General features: G+C 49.8%; 1 protein-coding gene across 1 annotated transcript in view; it reads right to left on the bottom strand.

Moving 5' to 3' along the window:
• Positions 1-21744, bottom strand: part of TUBGCP3 (tubulin gamma complex component 3) — a 58467-nt gene extending 36723 nt beyond the window's left edge. Inside the window, exons 1-11 of the mRNA XM_057707262.1 lie at positions 21525-21744; positions 14966-15073; positions 12818-12885; positions 9216-9293; positions 7786-7997; positions 5913-6085; positions 5045-5163; positions 4242-4367; positions 2504-2572; positions 2031-2163; positions 457-623 (exon numbers count right to left, since the gene is read on the bottom strand). Of these exons, the coding sequence (XP_057563245.1) occupies positions 457-623; positions 2031-2163; positions 2504-2572; positions 4242-4367; positions 5045-5163; positions 5913-6085; positions 7786-7997; positions 9216-9293; positions 12818-12885; positions 14966-15073; positions 21525-21600 (1329 nt within the window). The 5' untranslated portion in view covers positions 21601-21744. The remainder of the gene's footprint in view (positions 1-456; positions 624-2030; positions 2164-2503; positions 2573-4241; positions 4368-5044; positions 5164-5912; positions 6086-7785; positions 7998-9215; positions 9294-12817; positions 12886-14965; positions 15074-21524) is intronic.
• Positions 21745-22082: the final 338 nt, after the last annotated feature.

Below are 22082 nucleotides of genomic sequence, written 5' to 3'. Positions count from 1 at the left end.
TCTAGCGCAACTAACTGTATTTCAATAGGTGCATATACACACACAGACGAATCATCTGTCTCAGTAACACTGCCAGCACCACAGTCAATCAGCATGAGTTTAGTTCACACAGTCACGGTGCAAAGCATCAGAACAGGTACCACTACCCAGCGGGGAGAGCCAGACTGAGACTCGGGACACCTAGTTCCAGCTTTGCCGCCAACTTGCTGATAAACAGGGACCAGCCATCTGACCTGGCTGAGTCTCCCACTGTGAACACGAGGATAGCAATTTCTCACTAACCAAATACAGCTCTGATCAAGGAGGTAACTGGCAAAACACACATGGCATGCAGATGCAGCATGCTGGCATCACTGATAAGAGAAAACAGTCATCATGGGAAAAAAAAATCAAGCAAGAGTAACTACGTTCCCGCACTCCGGGAACCCACGCCTGAGGAGGGGCCGCGTCCCTTACTTCATGGTACGTGTCCTCGAGCTCCCCGTCGTAGATCCACCGGTAAAGGAAGCTCAGGACAGGATGCGACACCAGGCTGAGGATGTGCTGCACCAGGGACCTCATGGAGGGGTCGCCCGTCTTGGTGTAGGCGTGGACGGCTGAGGCCAGCTCGCCTCCCTTCCTTCCTGGGGACACAGGAAAACAGCTGCATTGACACTCACAGTAGAAACCAGCAACTCAACACTAATGCAAACGGCACGTCACGCAGATACAGCGTGGCTGCTTCTCAGTAGCACCTGGGCATGGACACAGCAGCCAGCACGTCGCAGACCAGGAGCCCCGAGGCCTAGGGTCTACCTAGGCTTCCTCTGGTGTTCCACTTTTCCCTCTTTCTCTTCTGGTATAATATGCTGGTCTCACTTCATTGGACTGATGTCATAACCCATTAACTGGTAGCCCCAGAGTGAAAGCGTGGCCCTATGTTAACAGTGCCCGGCGTCCCGGGAGCACAGCTCAGCGTGACGAACCGGAAGCGGCAAAAACCAGGGCCAACAGTGTAAGCGCGCAGAGTTTCTCATGTGAAGAACTCAGGATTTTATTACATTGTGGAAAGATGTTAAGGAAAGGACTGACAGGCTCTGACTTGAGGAGGATCCCTCTGGCGTGTGTCACAAACACAGAGACAGGGCCAGGCGACAGGTTACAGGGCAGCCCGTAAGGAGAGCCCGGAGCGGGGACTCCAGCACCCGGGAGGGAGGGGCAAAGCCTGGGGGCACGAGGAGCTGGAGACGCCAGGCCTGCAGGGGCGAGTTGACACCGAAAGGGAGAGGGCTGGGAGGGAGTCAGAGAAGGGGTCTGGTAGGAATCCAGCGAGGCGGCCGCCAGCAGCTGGAGAAGAGGGAGGTATTTAGTCACTGTATTCGACTTCTTTCTTTTCTTGCGGAAGCTGCCACCCCAGGGTGCACCTGGAGTCCGTGGTGCCACAGTCCTGGTCCTGTGAACTATCCCGTGGGAGGCGGGTGGCGCTCGGAGCTGGGCAAGGCAGGGCAGCCACTGGCGCCCGCATCTCCTCCAGCCCCAACATCCCGAGGACAGAGAGACCACCAGAGTCCCAGCGTTACAGACAAGAAAAGAGAAAGGGGTTCCTGGCCAAGGGAGCACACATGGTGAGGAAAATGCTAAGAAGCAACTAGAAACACAGGCCGAGGGCCGGAGGGGTCCAGCCCAGACGTGCAAACACGGGAACTGGTGACACAGCTGACGGGCCCAGACATGGGCCAGCGCCCGGGGGTGTGAAGCGGCAGGAGAGGCTGCCACTTAAAAGACAGACAGAAGAGGAACAGAGACAAGCAGTGGTAACGCCGCGAGCCACAGGAGAGAAGAAACCTCTGAAAACAGGGTCCCCGCTCCTTCCTCTCAGCGCAGTCCTGCACCTCCACACGCGCAAGCACTGGGCCACGCTGGCGGCCGTCTGTTCTCCCCTCTGAGTTCACGCCTGTCCATCTGCATGTAATCAGCATCCTTCTGGCTGTTACGCATACAAAAGAGCAGGCACACTCCCTAAAACCTTCTTTGAAATAAAGCAAAATGACCTTGGCAGTGGTCCACCAGGGCCGCCAGGGTCTTCAGTCTTATCTTGGGGTCGTACGTCCAAACCAGGAGGCGCCGGAGTGTTAAGCTACTCTCAAGGCCCAAATTCACACCCTGATCATCCTCTAACTGTAGCTGAAAAACAGGAAAGACAGCATGTGTAAATACAGGTCACCAAACATGTCCATAATGCCTTCATCTACGTGAAGTGCCCACAGGGAAGGGACTATCCTCATAAAAATGAAACAGAAGGTCCCTCTGAGAGAACGACAGTCCCTCCAAGCTACAAGAGGTCTGTTTCAGTGGCAGGCAGGACCCTGAAAATTAGCAAAGAACTGGCTCTAGGACACACTGAAACTACAGGATTACCAGATTTTTATCTTTTAAAAATAATGCATGAAGAAACTTCAAAATTCTGTATAGCGGAATTTCGTAACACTTCAAATCGGGAAGAAATTAAAACTAAGGTCTTTACCTGGGAATGTAAAACAGAGAGTAACCGGTAGTATTCTTTGAGCTCCTGGTGCAAGGCAGCACAAAAGCTCTGTGGAGAAAGACGAAGCCCAATTACAGCATGGCGATGCACCGGAGCCAAGGCACAGGACGCCGCTCTGGACAACGTGCAGGTGTGGCGAGATGCAAGCCCGCTTCTGTCCGCGGTCCCCGCGCAGGTCCACCCACCACGACAGACACACCTAACAGCGCCAGGGAAGTTCGTCCCTCAGCACGCGCTTCGCAGAAGGGAAGTGGAGAAACGCAGCGTGCTTTTCATAAGCTAAAGGGTATTCACTTTAGACCCTGAAACTCTCAGATTCCATCCCTTCCCATGTTTCTTCTTTGGAGTGCAGTTGATTTACAACATTGTGTTAGTCCCAGGTGTACAGCAAAGTGCTTCAGTTATACATGTATATATATATGTAGACAACTACATATGTGTTTTTGGATCCTTTTCCATTACAAGTTACTCCAGGATACTGAATACAGTTCCCTGTGCCGTACAGCAGGTCCTTGCTGTTCACCTATCTTACATATACAGAGTGGTGTGTGTCTGATAATCCCAAACTCCTAACTTACCCTCCCCCAGCTTCCCGTTGGTAACCACAAGCTTGCATTCTGTGTCTGAGAAGCAGGCTTCATCCTCTGCAGGTTCTGTCCTAGGCTTTCCCCCTGCACTTCCCTGGGCTCATGCCCAGAGTTCATTCCAGAAAGTTCTTGTCACAGGAGTATCTGAAGGTCCTTCTGACACCTCTTCAGAATTTAAGACTGAAAAGGTACAAGGCAGTTTTTAATAATGTGGATGGTACGACCCTCCCCACCCCTGCCAGATGGGGGGAAGTGGCACAGAGTTGCCAATTTTAAAATACTGCTAGTGAAGAACATTAGAGAACATGAAAGAAACATTCAGTGTCCATCCACAGGTGGATGGGTGAAGACGGCGGGGGTTGGTGTGGATGTGGGTGTGTGTATATATATGGAATATAACTCCGCTGTAAAAAAGAGTGAAATAATGCCATTTGCAGCAACACGGATGGACCTAGAGATTATCGTACCAAGTGAAGTCGGTCAGACAAAGATCATATGATACCACCTTAACGTGGAAGCTAAAAAATAATACCAATAAACCTATTTACAAAATGGAAACAGATTCAGACACAGAAAAACTTATGGTTCCCAAAGGTGGGGGAGGGCGGGCTAAACCGGGAGTATGGGATTAGCAGACACACTGCACTGCAGTAAAGTAGACAAGCAGGGATTTACTGTATCGCACAGGGAATGATATTCAATACCCGTAACGAACCACAATGGACGATAATAAAAATATACACATGTACACATACACGTGTAACCCAATCACTTTGATATAATCACCTGAAACACAATTCTGTAAATCAACCATCCTTCTCAATTAAACAAAATTTTTTTTAATTGAGAGAGTCAGGTCAAAGGGGAAATACACTGAAATACGTAAAGTGACTCGCACAGCGTCAGTGTTCCTAAACAGGCATCACACAGTGAAAGAAACCGCTGCCACCGTGCACTGTGTTGTCTACTTTCTTGAGTGGACTGTGACTGACACAGTCCCTCATCAAACCTTCTTTACAAAAAAAACTCCTCCTCCGAATGACTTTCAGAGAAGACTGTAAGGCAATTAAGCGTTTCCCGAGGTGAATGGCACCCCAAGACCCCACACGTCTCAGTAACAAAGAACATACCTGGCCTACAAGTCCAAACGAACGGTCTAGACTCCTCTGGTCAGTGTACTTTCTGATTTTATTATGTAACCATCCCAACTCAGCAAGTCTGACTGTCGTATCCCTCAAAGATTTATTTAGGTTTGCCTGAGAAGTAAATACATCGAGAGTTAAAAATAAAAAAACTTTTTAACACTAGAATTTTAATTATTTTTTTAACCATTTGTACTTCTGTATTTATAATTCCTAGGCTTCAACACAGGAAACTTAAAGGTAACTAAGATACCACCACTCAAGTGGAAGCAGTGAGACTCCAGGGAACAGAGAGCACCACCTGGCAGGCAGGGAAGGAAGACACCTCTGAGCAAGTGGCAGGCGTGGGTCCCACCCCCCAGGAGCGACGGCCGGGTGCCCGGCATGGCAGGGACCCTCTGCGACATCAGCCGCCTCGTGACTCAGCTAAGAGCTGCGGAAGGACAGAGGGTCAACAGGAAGGACGGTGGGAAAGGCAGGTTCTGAGGATGGAAGCAAAAGCAGGCAGGAGCACCTGACGTGGAACCCGTGTCAACAGCAAAGATGCCAAGACACCTGTCCATCAGGCGCCCCTGGCGTCAGCGTCACAGGAGGGAAGGAGGCGAGGGCGGAGGACCGGACGGCACAGGGACCACGCCAGGCTCCACGGTGCAGCCTGCCCAGGGCTCCCGTGTCCGCACACCCACCCTCCTCACCCCAGCAACACCTCACAAACCAACAGCTCCTGCCTGGTCCTAACGAGCGTTCTCCTGACTGCTGAGCGCTTCGGGGGGTGGTTTCGGTTACTGTACCTTCCCCTCCACTCTGTAACAGTTGTCAGCGTTGCTCATCTTGACATTCCTGCCATCTATGCCCTGGAAGACGTACAGGATGTCTCTGACGAGGGCCGCCTCGGTGACTTCCACAGCACCTGAAACGCGGTTTGTATGAGATGAAACAAATTGTACGACGATTCGTTTTAGGTAATATACTCGCAACCAGAACAAAACTTAAAAACTAAATAAATGGCTTTAAGATGAAAAAGAATATGAAGTTATAAGAAAAAAGGATTTTCTGGAAAGGCTATGGAGATCACATAATTTCTCTTCCAAAAGTCTTTTAAAAAGACAAAGTAACATGTGGGAGTCTAACACACGATCCAGGACAGCGAAAGGGACGGTAATCCCTCCATACGGGGTTCAGAGAACCGACTGGCCGCACAGCCAGCCCCCAAGCCCGCTCCACCCCACCACTGTAACCAGAGGACGTAACGCAGCAGGAAGGGACTGATGACTCCCACAAGCCCGGGAACAAAAGCGAGCTCAGAATTCAGGTGTTACCCGGTATCCTGACGAGGACGAAAAGCCCAGAAATCCAAGGTCTCGGTGGAAGGAGACACAGAGCGCAGCCGGGGTCAGACCCCCACTCCAGGGCTGCAGTCAGTGCTGGGGAAACTATGCTACAAACACCAGGTGACAGTGACTCGGGCCCATCATCACCGGGGAAGGGAGCAGACCCAGGAGGGCTCTGGGCATGGGCAGCAAGGTCGGGGTGACAGGGTGACAAAGCCAGCCGGGAGGGCTGAGGCTGCTGAACCTCGTCACAAGAGTGAGAAGCCACGCAAAGGCTGTGAGCGGAGCTCCTGGTCATGTTTACGACAAGGGACGCATCCCTACTCACCACCCGCGTCCCCTTCTCTCCGTGGCCTCGTCACATTGCGAGAAGCAGCGCTGGGGACTCCTTTTGAGGTAGTGGTTTGTAAAGAAGGCTGGTTTGCAGTTAACGTCCACGCAAGACGTGAGCCCAGCTGCTGTCGGAGACAGTCGCCTACGCCCGGAGCTGGGTGAGACTGTCTGAAAGAGGAAGGGACCTTCTGTGTCTTCAAACACAGGCTCTTCTCAGAAGACACTGAGACACTCGTAGACACATTTATGTTACTGTACTGAGTGACATAATCGAGCGACCTGAGGCAGCTGAGTGACCACACCCTCCCCGACTGATCCAACCCGCCAAGGCCTCCAGGGCTCCTGCGGTGGCTCTCGGGCTCTTCCTGCCACCTCCACATCACAACCTACGCGACTTTTCTTTACAAACATAACACACATGACCCAGCTAAGACCACTTTGAAATTCACTAATTTTACCCTAAAAATTAACACCTCTCATCCAGTCAACAGTTGTTGAGTTAAAAACTCCGAAATACGGTCCCCTTCCCCGTCCTCACTGTCCCTCAGCCTTCACACCACTTGTGACGAAAAGAAATAGCGTAATCTGCAATTAGCTCTAAAAATGCACAAACATAAAATATAAGGCAAAGGCACATCCAAGGTTAAGACAGCTTTTAACAATTTGGAGAATGTGTCAAAGCTGCTCCCTGAAGATCTAAGAAGCTGACAGCTGATCTCTAATGACGAATGTTTTGACAACTGCAACAAAAATAGCGCTTCCTGGGACCGCAAAATACAGAAACGAGACTCTCAATAGCACTGCTGCTTCCAAGTGGCAAGCCATGGTTTTAACTGGTAGAGTAAGAGAGGAAAGAAAAACCTGAAACAGTCCTTACTTTTTCCTATTTTTAACAGGGGATAAAATAGGAAAACACTAAATTAAAACTAAACTAAATGAAACAACACTAAATTAAAACTGTTTTTTTTAACATAGTTCTAAATTCAACAAAATAGTCTAAAAGACCACTTCAGTTCAAAGTTCTCTATACAGCTTTTTTAATATCGTGACAGTAATTATTTCAAACACTTATTTTAAAGGTGAAAATAAGAAAGCCTATGTACTCTTTTAGCCAGAACACAAGTTTAAATTTGGGGTTTATGCTGTCTTTCTCAAATACCAGACTCTGTTTATAATCCACATGTGTGGTACGCACTTTCTACATCCTGATAACTTTAACACAATCATGCTAAGTCGCACAACGACCCTGTTACACTCATGTGGAAAACATCACCTGCTGGTGAACCCTTGCTCACTGTTCTGGAAAAACATGCACTTTCTGACATTTTAAAGCCTAATCTGCTTTAATGTGGTTTCTAGGAATGCGCATGTAAAATCACAGAGGAAAACAAGCTCCCGAGTCCCTTCCTGCACTGGCACTTGCTTTTCTCTCGGCCTTGAACTCTGCGTGTAATCGGACGTGACAGCGTGTCGGTGAGGGCCACACGCCTCAGTCTGAAGATCTCAGCACTTGAGGATGAGACAGCTTCATCTTACGATACTGATGTTTTAAATGCTTTAGGAAGAGAACGGCACACCCCGGGGAAGGGGACAACATTCACTGAGAGAAACACAGAGCCCAGCAGGACAGCCGCTCAGCCACCCGGGCACAGGCCATGCGGCCGCAGGCCCTCTGCCCACAGGCAAGGGCGCTGACGGGGTGGGAGGGGCCCACAGCGTCAGTCAGCTAGGACGAGATAAAGCCCAGCGGGCCCCGCGCCCGGACCAGCCTTGGCACACACGAGGCTCGAAAGACAGTTTCGGCCTGGTCAGAAGACAGGGACCCCCGCCTCCACCGCGCAGGCTCCCCGCACGGGCCGGTTACCCACCCCGGGAGCAGAGGCTGTGGCGGCGGCGGGGTGGGGGTGGGGCCGCTGAGGCCGTACACGCCACTGCTGCCCAGGCTGCCGGAGCTCTGGGCCGACGGGGCGCTGCGCTCCTGATAGTTCAAGGGCAGCGTCTGGGGCCGGGCGTAGTAGTAGGGCGTGGAGTGAGCGTCCCGCGGCAACGCCTGCGCGAACAGCGTGGCATAGCTAGAAACCTGCAAATAGAAGGCGTCACGAACAGGGACAGGAAATGACAGGGCCCCTTCCCAAATCAGCACGGGCACTGCACATTCAGACGTCAGCTCTACTTCTGCGAGTGGGCTTCGCACAGGCAGAGCTCGGGGACACGGCGGGTTCGGTCCCAGGCCACCGCAGCAAAGCGCGCGGCGCAGGACGTCTCCGCTGCCCAGTGCGTATGAAGTGACATGTACACGACACCGCAGTCTCCCGAGGACACTACAGCGTTATGTCTAAAAGCCACATACACACCTTACTGCTTACAAATGCTAACCGTCACCTGGCAACACAAAGTTGCCATGAACCTTCCACTTGTAAGTAATGCTGTACCTGCAAAGCCCAGTAAAACAAGATGCGTCTGTATGTATTAAATGATACCTTAGTTATTATAGTTTTGAAATATGCCTGAACTGATAAAGTTTTAGAAAGTTTTCTAAATCCCCAAACTCCCACATGGTCTGATAACTACTTTATTCAGAAACCAAGCAAACTAAAACTCAAATAATCACTCAAATATTTTTAAACGTCTGGCTTTATTATATAATGCAAGAATGCTTATTACTTAGACTACGGCTTTAACGGTGACTCTGCTTCTTTCACCCACTTTCTTCAACTTTCTAAACACTCGACCTTCCATGGTCGGGCGGCTCGCTACACCAGACTCTGGGACTCGGGACAGCAGCCCAGTGGCTCTTTCCCACGCGGCCCGGGTCAAAACTGAGCCCAGCGACAGCAAAGTTCGCATGGTGTAGCAGTAATCGACGTTCACCACGCTATCTGACAACACAAGAAAACCCTAAGAGGTCTTCTAACCCAAAGAAGAATGAAGCTGTGCTAACAGTAATAACATCACAGAGTGAAATTCTGAAAATTGATAGTCTATGCTCTATTTAACCAGACATTGTTACATTTGAAATAACATGATTCTCAAAAACATCTAAGGAAACACAGAATACTGACTAAAAATGCCCTTAAAAACAAAAAAAAAGAAAGAAAAATATCTTGACCCTCATGACTGCCCAGAAAACAGGTTTTTTTGCTTTTCTCCTATTATTTCCTTAAGTATACCAGCCAGTTGCTATCAAACTTTGGTATAACTCTCCCAGTGGAAGACGCTGTGCTTTAAAAAGGCATCGAAAATAAAATAAAATAAATAAAAGAAACAGGCATCGAGCTATGAAAACAGAGCCTCTCACCTTGTTAGGCTGCTTGCGTGGATCTTCACTAAGGCTTAGCAAGAGGTAGAGAATTGACCACTTATTTTTCAAAACTCCCTGTTTAGAAAGAAAACATTAAAAGAACAACTTTGTACTACTTCCCAGTTTCATCTTCCTTTCTCCTAAATTATCTTTATTTCCAAAACAGAAATGCATTTTAAAATTCACCTGGTAACATCAAATCTAAATTTGTCCATTTTTCAGGCACTGCCATAGGGCTACCCATCAAAAGGCAAGAGAATATTCTCAAGAGGTCAAGACCCTTGTAACCTTTAACCCCCTGAACTCTAACTCCAAAGTCCCGATGTGAATGTTTTTAAAGTACCCTACTTCTGCCTAACAGTATTCCCTCCCTGAAATAATTCTAATAACCAACTTCCCAAACGCAATGCTTGTAAGAATAATGCCGTCAGAAAATGTGCGAATGCTTCCCCGCACCACTCCCCCCCGCCTCAACTAAGTCTGATTTAGGCCATTAAAAAAAAAAGTATTAGAAAAAAGAAAATAATTCTGAAGTATAAGATGTAGGTCTCAGCATAATGTACCCTTGGGAAACTCAAGGTTCGGAAGCACCTGGAGGTCAGGATGATAACCCCGAGGCGTCTGTGTAAGGTAACGTACCGCCCCCGACTCACAACCACCCACAGCAAGCAGCCCACCCGCAACACGCTTTATCCCCAGTTTACAGAGCACTCCACTCCACTCGTGTGCTCTCCCCTTCCTGTGCACAGGCTGGAAAATACACATACTTTATTTATAAAACAAATTATGGGATGGTTACTCACATTACACAAGTTCTTCACTAAGTGTAAAAACATTCCTAGAAGGTTTCTTTAAAGAATAAGCTCATTCCACGTATTTAAATAATGGTCTAACTTTAAAAATTAATTTACACAGAATGGTTCAGAAACAACAAACTCCCCAGCTGGGACAGCGAGGAAGAAGGAGGCCAGCCTGGACGGAGCCCTCAGCCCAGTGGTCAGTAGACATCCGGACAAACACACTTTGGTATCATGAACTGCACTTCCAGACACAGGAGGAGCATTCGGTGGTCCAGGCTCACGAAAGGACGCCCCGAGGGGACGTGCGTCTCGTAGCAGAGACATGAGTCTCTGCAGCTCGGCCGGAGGGACTCCCTCATCCCCACCCTGCCTGCTCCAGGGGAAGCCAACCAGAAGCCAGGACACGAGGGAGCCCGGGGGCTGCATCCACACCTGTCAGCCCCCAGAACTGAAAGCAGCAGAAAGGGGGAGAGAACAGAGCTGGGGGACCAACGGAATCAACGACTCCGGCAGCACAGGTGTTTCAGACGATGCTGAACCGCTGCAGACCTTGTTACCTTAGACTCTGAAAAGGAAAGGACCTCAACTCAGACATAAACGTTAAACGCTGTGCACACACTGAATTTGAACGTGACGGCACGCACCAGGGCCCCACAAGCTCTAGGCGGGCATCAGAACAAGCGCTGTGCAGTTATTTAAACACTCCACGTACCCCCGCATCACACTCCGCTGACCCAGCCCAACTCCTCCTAAGGCCCCGGCAACCCCCCCGACGGCACTACCCCCCACGCCTGCCCACCCCACAGCGAGCTCGCCGCCTCCCAGGCAAGCCCCTCCGCGACGTCAGCTCTGCCCCACCAGCCACGGTCCAGCTTCCAGCCCAGGACACCCTGCCCACACCGCCACTCCCCAACCCCACCCGGGGTCTATGGACACAACGGCAAAGGGCACCCTGGACCTGCCCGGGCACCCACGGACACACTGCGGGAAGGCCCTGACGGGCAGAAGGGGGATAAAACGTCCACCACAGCGGCGGTTCCGCAGACGCAGACGGTTCCGCAGCAAGAAGGCCTGGCTCTCCTGGCTCCCTGACGTTCCCCATCAGGCTCCAGCCGCACGAGGCGCCAAGTGGACTTTCCAGCCCTAGGAAGCGGCTGCTGCTTAAAGCATCGCTGTTTTAGGAATAAGCATTCGGTGTTCCAAAGTGAATCGGGGAAAACAGCCATTTAAACTAGAAACTTCCTAAATACGTCTTCACCTCGTGGCCGGTGTTAACAGACACAACAGCCTTGACGAGGGCGTCTGCCTTTTGGACGCGCTACGTCCACTGAGCGCCTCGGGAGTGTGGCGTCTGACAGGCAGATCCCGGTAATTTTCGGTGCACAAGTGAAGTTGTTTTTAAAAGAGAGAAAGATTAAGAAAAGCAATTAATACAGCAGTTTGAAACTGTTTGCCTGGAAATGATTGTGCAAATATTTCTTTTTCTTTTCTTTTCTGGATTTTAAAATCCAATGTTAGGTTACAGTCATGATTTTTTAATCACGTCTCTCACAAGATCATTCCTGAGCTTCGTAAATATTATCAAAGATGGGAAAACATACTTAAAGCAGCGAACCCAAGAAAACCCAACTGAACTGAGAAATCAAAATGGTCAGCAAGTAAGGTGAAGCTTATTTTTAGGCCACAATAGACAAGCAAAGGGGAGACGTGGAGGAACCATGAGTGTCTTTACTGGCAGCACTAGGCACTGCCCCGTGAGGTCACCATCGTGAGGCTATCTGTTAAGTGAAGCAGTAAACCTGTCCAAATCCACTTTCTTCTCTGTAAGAGGAGGGAGACAGCTACCTAGCTGTCTAGGTTCCTTTACAGTCTGGTTCACAGACCCTCCCCTAGGAATCAGTCAGTTTACTGCAGCAAAGGGCAGCTAAGTCTTTTATAAAAATAACGTTAGAAAGAGCACTCACGTGCAAGTATCAACATCCAAGCACAAAACGTCCAAATCAGTTTTTTAATGTATTTGCTGTAACACTAATTTACTTTAACTCGGTCACCGTCACAGCAGAAAGCACACCGTGATGAAAACGAGGTGCGGCAGCAAGCTGAGCCTCTGCCGCTGTGCAGACACACCAAGGCTTCTGCCGACGCGCTTCCTCCCGGGACGGAGCTACAGCTTCAGGGACACACTCACTGCCCGGTGAGGCTGATCACTTTCCCACTGCAGCTTCACTCCTCTTTACAAGTAACTTCACAGTCAACCCAGCTACAACCTCCTTCTAACACCGAACATTTTTAAAAAGCAAACACTGGGCTTTCCTGGTGACACAGTGGTTAAGAACCCTCCTGCCAGTGCAGGGGCCACAGGTTTGATCCCTGGTCCGGGAAGATCCCACATGCCGCAGAGCAACTAAGCCTGTGCACCACAACTACTGAGCCTGTGCTCTAGAGCCCGTGAGCCACAACTATTGAGCCTGCGTGCCACAACTACTGAAGCCCACGTGCCTAGAGCCCATGCTCCACAACAAGAGAAGCCACCACAATGAGGAGCCTGCGTACCACAATGAAGAGTAGCCCCTGCTTGCCACAACTAGAGAAAGCCTGCACGCAGCAAGGAAGAACCCATGCAGCCAACAAATAAATAAATAATTACTAAAAAAATAAACTTATAAAAAAATAAAAATAAAAAGCAAACACTGTCTAGAGTTTTAAGTCACCACCCAACACAGAGAAGGGGACCGCATGTACCCAGCCACACGAACAGCCTTGCCAACGGCAGAGCAGCTCTCAGACAGGCATTGATACCTGTGAGTGAAGCTTCCTGTGGAGTTCTGAAAATAACGCAGCGTCCGCTTCTCTTCTCTGTCGGATAACTGAAAAGTTAGAACATGAGCATGTTAATCGCCGAAATACACTTTTATGATACTGTTTCCCCCACAGTAACAGATAACTCTGACGTCTAAAAGGAATCCTGAGCTTAAGAATCAAAGTAACTAGACCATGTCACTTCAGCTCCATAAATTTCGTCAAGTCATTTGATCTCACTGAGATTTGTAAAATATGGACAAAATGAGGCTGGAATTAAAGAGTTTATGTGATAAGTAGCTGAGAATAGAAAAGACAGGGTTTTAGATCCCGTCTATAAACAGGGATAAACAGCCAAGTGAGGCGAAGCACCACATTCAGCGATCTGATGAAGGCCACCTGGAGGGAGGGACAGGACTTGGAAAGAGCTCTGGGATCCTGACTGCAAAAGGCAGCAACACAGAGACCATTCATGACAGTGAGACTTAAAACTACACACTCTGCGTCCTTTTGTTAATATACACAGCAACGTTTCGTCTTGCTTTGGCGTAAGATGTAATAGTCAGTTACTATTTCAAAATCGAAATCGAAACAGCTACGTGGCTACCTTCACCCACTAATTCGTTCCATCCACGAGTATCTCCAGGATGCGCAGCCGCAGCACGTTCTCTAGAAGCTACGGGAACCAACGCGGAGCTCACAGGCCACTGGGCTCCGTGAAGGAGGATGCGGGCCCTGGGAGGAAACCCCCCCATCCCCCATCCACCACATAGCACACACCACCCATGCATAGCTGCCTCTCCAAGGAATCCCGGCACAGCCACCAGACAGGCACCGCCCCTAGAAGCAGGCTTACGGCCTCAGCATCCTCCAAGAAATCCGTGTCTGCTTAGCCCAGAGCAGCAGGACTGCTTCCTTAAACTCTCATCAGCCAAGCTCACTTAGTTTAAACGTTCGAATTCGTCTCTAGAAAGGCAACAGCTGACTTGACAGCCAACACCTTTCCACACTCCTCAGCTAGGGAAGGGTCCTGGTACCACGTATGGATCATATGAGCCACATACCAGAGGCTGCTTGATCTAATCAGAGCTGTACCTCCAAGTCTTCTTGCACAGAAAGGTAAACCTCTCTTTAAAATGCATTATTACAAAATGCATTCAACAAAACACATGCAATTAAAAATTCAATGTAACTAACTTTTATACGTTATTTCTATAGAATGAGACTGACACTGACTCACATATAAAAGTCACAGAACAATAAAGTACAACAAATAATATTAATAAAAATGAACATAGGATATTTACCCCAAAAATGATGTTTTATCTAATAGATTGCTAAATAAAGCAAAACAAGCCTTGAGTTACAATGTACTTCACTCACCAACGTGAAAAAGGAAGAAACCAATAAGTGTTAAATTTTGTCACACATGGTGAGTTTTGCAATCTGTTTCAATTTAAAAGACACTAGTATTTTATATCTGAAACAGCCACATAAAACAGCAAGTTAGCTTTCTGTGCTGTTGCAGAGGGCAGAGCGAACTCAGTGCTCATAGGGGTCCCGGTGCTCAGAGCCCCTCCAGATGCTCCTGGGACACAGCAGGAGAACCATTCGTAACCAGGTGCTAACACGCAGAAAGCTTCTTCTCTGGGGTAACAACGGTACGAAAGCTTCCAGTACCATCTCAGAATTAGTGTTCAACAGGAAGCCCTAAAGTATTGGAACTTTGGATGCTGACGGGCTATAGAAGCAGTATTTGACTCACTGAGTGGTTTAGCTGCCACGACAATGCCCTGTGTTATCTGGTCAAAGATGCATAAGATTAAACACTGCAAATCACAAGACAAGCAGCAAGTCATGTGAAGTCCTCTTATCTTCCTCACGTTCTAAACCCAAACCATGTTGTTATAACAGTGCTTAACCCGCTTTCACTATGTTCTAGTAAAAGAACTGAGCTCTCCTTATTTTTAATATATGTTTTTGTAGATCTGTAATAGCACCTATAATTAAAATGTGCTTGGGAACTCTACATATATACATACATATAAAGAAATACATAAGTATATATTTCTGTGTGTGTATACATAAAATTAAGCTCTGACAGGTTTAAGAATGCAACACATGACAACACTCAAGAAAAATACATACGTTCTTTCTTGATTTTTTCAGCTACTAGAAATTCATCTCGTTCAACAGTCGGGGCAAAGTTGCTGCCAATAACGCGCACGGCGTACTGGAACTGCTGGGCCACGTCGGCTGAAAGGTAAACAAAGGATGCAAGTTATCGCCACCAGGTTGTGATCCCCTGAAGCTCCCAGTCCCAGACAGCGCGCTGGACACGTGCATCTACTGTCCACCTTCCCAGGGCTGAACCGAGGAAGCAGGAGGAACGACTAAATGAGCAGAAGGACAGCTCTACAGACAGAGAGCAGCAGCAACAGGCCAGAGAACTCCTAGGAGACAGAAAACACACTGGACTCATAATCCTAAAAAAAAAGGAGCAGGAAAAGTCCCGCTCAAACCACAGCACCTGCTCAGCAGAGCCTACAGGGAGCGCCAGGGCCCAGGTGCACACACACCCGCAGCGGCTGCGAGCGACCAAAACCAGCAGTAACTTATGACTGGGTGTGCACCTCCAGGTGAAGAGGATGGCTTACACACAGACGTGCATCTCCACACCCTTCAAAAACCCCACTAAATTGAGAAAAGGGGAGCTTGTTTAAGGCATAAACGCACAAGAGGAAAGAAAAGCAGATCAGTAAGCCCTGCCGACTGGACTTCTAAACGTGTGCCGCACCCTGGCCCCTCCAGAGCCACTAGCCCAGCGCAACAAGCCTCCTGAGTAGCCGGGGACCCACTCCTCCGCCTGCCCCGCCCGCACGCAGCCAGAGTGACCCAGAGGAAGGCCCACAACATGGGCTGCACCTCCTGCCGCCTCCCCCAGCCCAGCTCACACACCAGCCACGCTCCCAGGTCCTGCCCTTCCTTGAGGACACCTCGCTCACGTCCAGCTGAGAACCTTCACCCACCTTCCCCCAGCTCCTCAGACCGCCCTGCCACCTCCAGCACGCGCACACGCACACACGCACGGAGTCCTCCTTCAGCACCACTGCACGGCCGCACAGAGGTGTCCAACTCGGGGAGTGTACACACAGGGAAGAGAGCAAAAGCATTCCCACAAAGTGCTTCTCTGCAGGCACGCAGTTAGAGGGGAGATTTTCTTCCTATTTTTCCACACTTTAAAAATTTTCTACACCAAGCATACATTAATTTTATAAATATTAAAAGTAACACTGAAAATCACTTATTTTAAAGGAGTGCTGCATAACTATTCTAGTTGAAAACTATTTTTAGGTAACCACGATCCTGAGTTCTACCAACAACAGTTCACTAACAACATACTCAAGGACATCAGACAAAAATCCCCATCCTAACCGTTTCATGAGCGTGTGCATTTCTCCCACCAGAGCTCCACGGCTCCCCAGCACCAGAAGCCCTCCCCCCTTCCCCGCGTCCACGCTTTCTCCACACCGCCGCACGACCACCGAGACCCTCCCACCGCTACAGCCACACTGCGGCTTCCCTGTCTGCCTGCCAGCCAGAGATCCAGTCTGTCTTTCCTTGTTGAGGATAAACTATTTGAAAAACCCATCAGCTATTCCTTAAACCAAATCTACCTATCCTATGTTTCAAAGGTAGAGGTACAAAATCCAGACTATGAAAGAAATTAGTAGAAGCAATTATTCTTCCTTTAGTGAGACTATCATTGAAGATTAAAATGCAAAATATCAATGTCAACTACAAACTTTTCCTTTAACACTCCTAAAACATTGTTCGATTTTTTAAGTATAAGTAAACTCTTTCAGTAATTCAGTGAATAATTCCAAAGCACCTACTACATGCCAAACAGTACGGACCCTAAGCATCGAACAGAAACGAAAGAGTGGCTAACAAGGCAGCCTTCGTGTGACACAAAAAACAAGGGGAACAATACACGAGGTAATCAGACTAGGACAAGTGCCCCTCAGAAATAAGCAGGACGCTATGATGGCAAACAGAGAAGCCTTCACGAAACGGGCTGGTCAGGCAAGGCCTCTCTGAGGAAGCGGCCTGTAGGTCAGGGAAGAGCCTGCCAGGTGAAGAGCCAGAGAACCGGCTAGAGAGGGCACAGTGATGGGATTCACAGAGCTCCTCTGGACACCGTCCCTCAAAGGCGGCCAGTGCCACTGGATTCTAACATCCAAATCGGAAAAGCCAAAGCCCTTCCATCGAGGGTCCCAGACGAGGAGGTCCACACGGCAGCTCTGCTATCACCTGGCTTAACCCGAGGCTAAAAATCGGAGTAGTCAACTTTTGACCACGAAGTACCAGAGGACTCTCACCTCCAGTCTGCTGTGGACATGGGGGGGGGGGGGGGGGGCGGTCCCCAGGAGCGGAAAGGGGAGGTGCACCCCTCTGCCAAGCCTCTGACGCCATTTCTTGGAGAAAAAATGACACCCATGACTTCAAGGACATACTGTGTGCCGAGCGCCAGAGCAGCCGTGGCGCGGCTGACACACTGCACACAGGCACTGAGAGCCCCACCCCCGCCCCGGGCAGGGCCCTGGCTCTCCCGCCGGCTCAGCGCGGAGCAGCGAGCGGGGGAGCAGGCATGAGTGAGTTCCAGACGAGAGGCTCGGGGACCAGAGGCCTGCGTCCCCACACGTCACTAGCCGGGGGGCAGCCCCTGCCTACTTCGCCCCCCACGCCCCAGTCTAAAGTGCGGGCAAGAACAACTATTCCCGCCTCCCAGAGGGTCAGCAGAGGGCCTGGCGCACAGCAAGGACTCCACAAATGTCGACCGTCTTCCCTGTTACCCTGAAAACCTCTTTTAAATGTACAGCATGTCCACCGCAGCTGTCAGAACCACAACGCAACAGAGCATCGTCTTCCACTTTAAGCACGATAATGGGGTCTTCATCCTGTAGACCCCATTCAGGGAATAAAATCAGTCTTCGACGGATCTGATGAAACTGTTTTCTAGAAAAGACCCTCTGGCTGCAGGGTGGGAAAGACAGTAGAGGAGGTGCACATCAGGGCCGGCCACACCGCGGGACCACAGGATCTCAGTCCCACGTGTGAAGGCGCAGACAGCACTCGGGTGCAGGCCCCAGGTTGCAGGTGGAAGGCCGCTGCCTTCGCGTCCTGAAAGGGTCATCCACACGCTCGGGTTACTGGACTTCAGGTGTGGCTCCAGTCACCTCACACTCCACAGCTGCGTGCTTTCCAGGGATTCAGAAAGTGACGGAGGACAAAGTGTTCAAGTCGTCAGTTTCTGCCCTCCCGCACCTCCTCTACATGTGGGCCTGTGTCCCGTAAAGGACGGGACAACAGGTCAGGAACCTGAACCAGCAACCCCCACCCCAGACGCAGGTCACAGTGACTGTGTTCCAGAGGCCACGCTCCGACAGACACCGCCAGGACCAGAATCTCTGAAGGTGGGGCCCACAACATTAGTTTTGGACAAGTGCCACATTTAGACAACTCGAAAAGATGTAACGCTGGATACAATACAAAGTCTTCCCCTCCACTACTGTCTGCCCACCAGCTCCTCTCCCCAGAGCAGCCAGTGTCAGCAGGGCCTCGTGAGATCACAGGTGATTCTGATCACAGAGCTAGCTGAAAAGCAATAATCTAAAACAAAAACAAAATAAAAAACATTGCTCTAGGTTTATGGTTCTCAAACTTTTTGGTCTCAAGCCCCCTTTACACTCTTAAGACTGAGGAACCCTAAAAGTTTTTCTTTGTTTATGTGGGTTACGTCGACCAATATTTACTATATTAGAAATGTAAACCAAGATCACTTTAAAATACTAATTCATTTTAAAATAACAATAAATCCATTAAGTACAATCTTTCAAGTGAAGCTTAAACCTTTAAAATTTCACTATACACGTTAATAAACATTTACTGTACATTTTAACAGACATATAATAGTTTTAATGTATATTTAATATACATCAATTTTCCAAAGAGCAAGACTACTCTATCTGGAACTTCATCAAGAACTCTTCACCATTTGCAAAAAATCATAGAGTGAAGTGAGTCAGAGAAAAACAAATACTGTATATTAACACATATATGCGGACTATAGAAAAATGGTACAAATCAACCGGTTTGCAAGGCGGAAAATGAGACACAGATGTAGAGAACAAACATATGGACACCAAGTGGGGAAAGCGGGGAGGGTTGGGGGGAATGAACTGGGAGATTGGGATACTAAATTGTACATTTTAAATATATGCAGTTTATTATACGTTAACTGTATCTCAATAAAAGTTTAAAAAAAAAAAAAACACAAGACCCACAGCGACACCACTTGTGGTCTGTGAACCACCAAGACGACATGCTCTCCCTGCCCGCACCGTGGTAGCGCCCGACGCCCTCACACAGGTGTTCCCAGTCATGGCCACCGCCTGACCTCAGCATGGGGGCTGCTGCAGTCCCACCCAAGCATGTGCCTGTATTTCTCCTTAATCTCTAGTCAGAAAGAGAATTACAAAGTATGAAAAGGGAAGTTGCCTCTGACAGAGCTGAAACACTGTAACATCAAGTACACCCTTTCGAAAGACAGAAAGAATGACTATCCAAAGATACAATAATAAGTAAAATGTTCTCCAAGAGAGGCTCGGGGATGTGGAGAGAGAATTCTCCTGTCACTGACGGGCACTGTGTGTTTCAAACAAATTCACGGCTGTTATAAGCTGGAAAAGGTGGAAATAATGGTTATGCTAACTTTATAAAAACATCAAGCACCGTTACAGCCAGGTGCTTTGCTTCTGAAGGTCCTTGAAGCCAACTACAAATCAAAAAAAAAAAAAAAAAAACTTCATGAAAAATTGATTCATATGAAATTCACATTAAAAGTACCAAGAGTCTATTATGCCTCAATTTCAGAGTATTAAAAAGGGAATATATTATAAAAGCATGAGGCCAATTTTTCATAATGTCACTAGAAAATGAAATAGTTAATCAAATGTTCTACTAAGTTAACAAATATTGATAAAATACCCACTAATGAAATTTTTTAAAAATCTCATACACAGTAAAGGCAGCAATTAACATTGCTCCTTTGTTCACTAAGGTAGAATAAATTAGAACAAGGCAAAGCTATGAAAGACTTATAAATTCTTCAACAAATCGTAGCATAATTTGGAATTATGAATACAGCTGTTTGGCAATCCAAGCTGTCCAGAGCAGAACAAAGAGAGTGTTGTTTTAGTGGACTTCATGATGTATTTTATTCTGAGAGGATATAACTGACACACACCACTGTATAAGTGGAAGGCGTACAGGACCCTATTTACTCTTAAACAGAATTCTAAATGAAGAGAGGATGGTGATGAACTTTCTGAAAAAGTTTCATCCATTCCAAGAGGTTAAAAAACAAGTCAATCAAAAGGAGCCTCAAATGCTGAAAAGAATTTTGAGAAACACGATGACACCTCGCCATGAATGAACGGTCTTCAAAGTCCAGTCGTGACCATGGAAACAGATGGCTGTGTGGTTTATCCGAGGAAACTGAGGGCCCACGCGGTTTGTGTGACGCAAATCCCGACGCGAGTGAGTCAGGGCCAACAATCTCAGCTCCCGAACATCAGATCAGAAAGGCCACTCAGAGTGCCGGACACACACGCACACAAGAGCTGGGGGCAAAGACAGCACAGCCAGGCACCCACCCGCCTTAAGACCTTGGCCCAAGCCTTCCAGGGGCCCTCCCTCTCTCCGCTCAGGTTTCTGTTTAGGTATCCTCAGCTTTGCCTCAATATCCCTTTTCCCTACTTCATTTTTCACCACAGCACCAATAATCAACTTTATAAGTTTACTGATTTTTTTTTTAATAAGGGACGTTCCTTCCACCCTAAGGATGAAAGTCTTTTTTTTTTTTTTTTAATTTTTATTTATTTATTTAACTTTCTGGCTGCACCCCACCGCATGTGGGATCTTAGTTCCCTGACCAGGGATCCAACCCACGCCCCCGGCACTGGAAGCGCTGAGTCGTAACCACTGGACGGCCAGGGACGTGCCTAAGTTTACTGATTTTACCACAACTCGGGAACCAGAACGTAGGCCCCATGAGAGGCTTGACGGGGCTACCACCCCTGCATCGCCAGGACCCAGCACGGTACCTGGAGGCGGGGGGGGCCTAAAGCTTCCTTAGATGAACAGAGCGACAGCGCGAAGCTTCACAGCCTGGACCGAGCAACCGTGTGCAGTCAGCGTCCTCTACCAGACGGACCGGGACAACCCACCTTCTGCTCCTGAGGCGACCACAGGCCATCCAGGGAGCGACGCGCGCTAACCGCCCGCAGCCGTGACAGGGCGGAGCGCAGTCCCCACGCCCGGGGCTTGCTTCTCGCCTTCCCGCAGAAGGCGCACCTTCCTGCCCCCGTCACGGCGCTTAGGGATCCCGTCCCCCGGCCGCCCCGCTTCCCGGGAAGGCCGCTTCCCTCCCGCCGGCACGGGCGCCGGGACGCGAGCCCCCGGGCCCCACGGCCCGGCTGCCAGGCCGCACCCCGCCCCGCGCGCCGCCTGCGCCCGGCCCGGCCCCGCGGGCGCGCTCGCCGCCTCCCCGCGCCGCCCTCCCGCGTCCGCGCGCACGGCGTGGGCCCTGGCCCCCGCGCCCCGCGGCCCCCGGCCCCCCACCCCGGCCCCCCGGCCCCGCCACCTTCGCTCCTGCCCAGGATCCGGCAGCACAGGTTCTGCAGCAGCACGTTCGGCGACTTCTGGTCCGGGGTCGCCATCCTAGCCCGGGGCTGCCGGCGGGGGGCTGCCCGCCCGCCCCGCGTCCCCTTGTCCGCCCCGCGGGCTCCCGGGTCCCCCACAGGCTAAGGGCCCGCGGGCAGCGCCGGCGAGGAGGGCGCCATTTTGACGGAACCCGCCGAAACGCGGGCCTCTCCCACAATGCCCCGCTTCTTCCGGGAGCTCCGGGAGCGGGTGCTCCGGCCTACAGGTTCCCCCCGACCGCGGCGGCCCGGCCAGGAAGGTTCCGGCCCCAGGCGCCCCAGCCGCTCCTGCTCGCGGTGCCCCGACGCTGGGAGGCCGGCAGACGTCCCCAGGGGTCCCCCTGGGGTCAGCACGGCCCCTGACCTGCTGTGAGAGGGACGGCTGGCCAGCAGCGCTTTCCCAGCCTATGTCTTTTTCATTTCTTTATTTTTTTAATAAATTTATTTATTTATTTTATTGGGTGTGTTGGGTCTTCGTTGCTGCACACGGGCTTTCTCTA

Source organism: Hippopotamus amphibius, chromosome 14, assembly GCF_030028045.1.
Source record: "Hippopotamus amphibius kiboko isolate mHipAmp2 chromosome 14, mHipAmp2.hap2, whole genome shotgun sequence".
Taxonomy (NCBI): Eukaryota; Metazoa; Chordata; class Mammalia; order Artiodactyla; family Hippopotamidae; genus Hippopotamus; species Hippopotamus amphibius.
The sequence above is the reverse complement of the archived record's forward strand: the minus strand, read 5'-3'. Positions and strand labels throughout refer to the sequence as shown.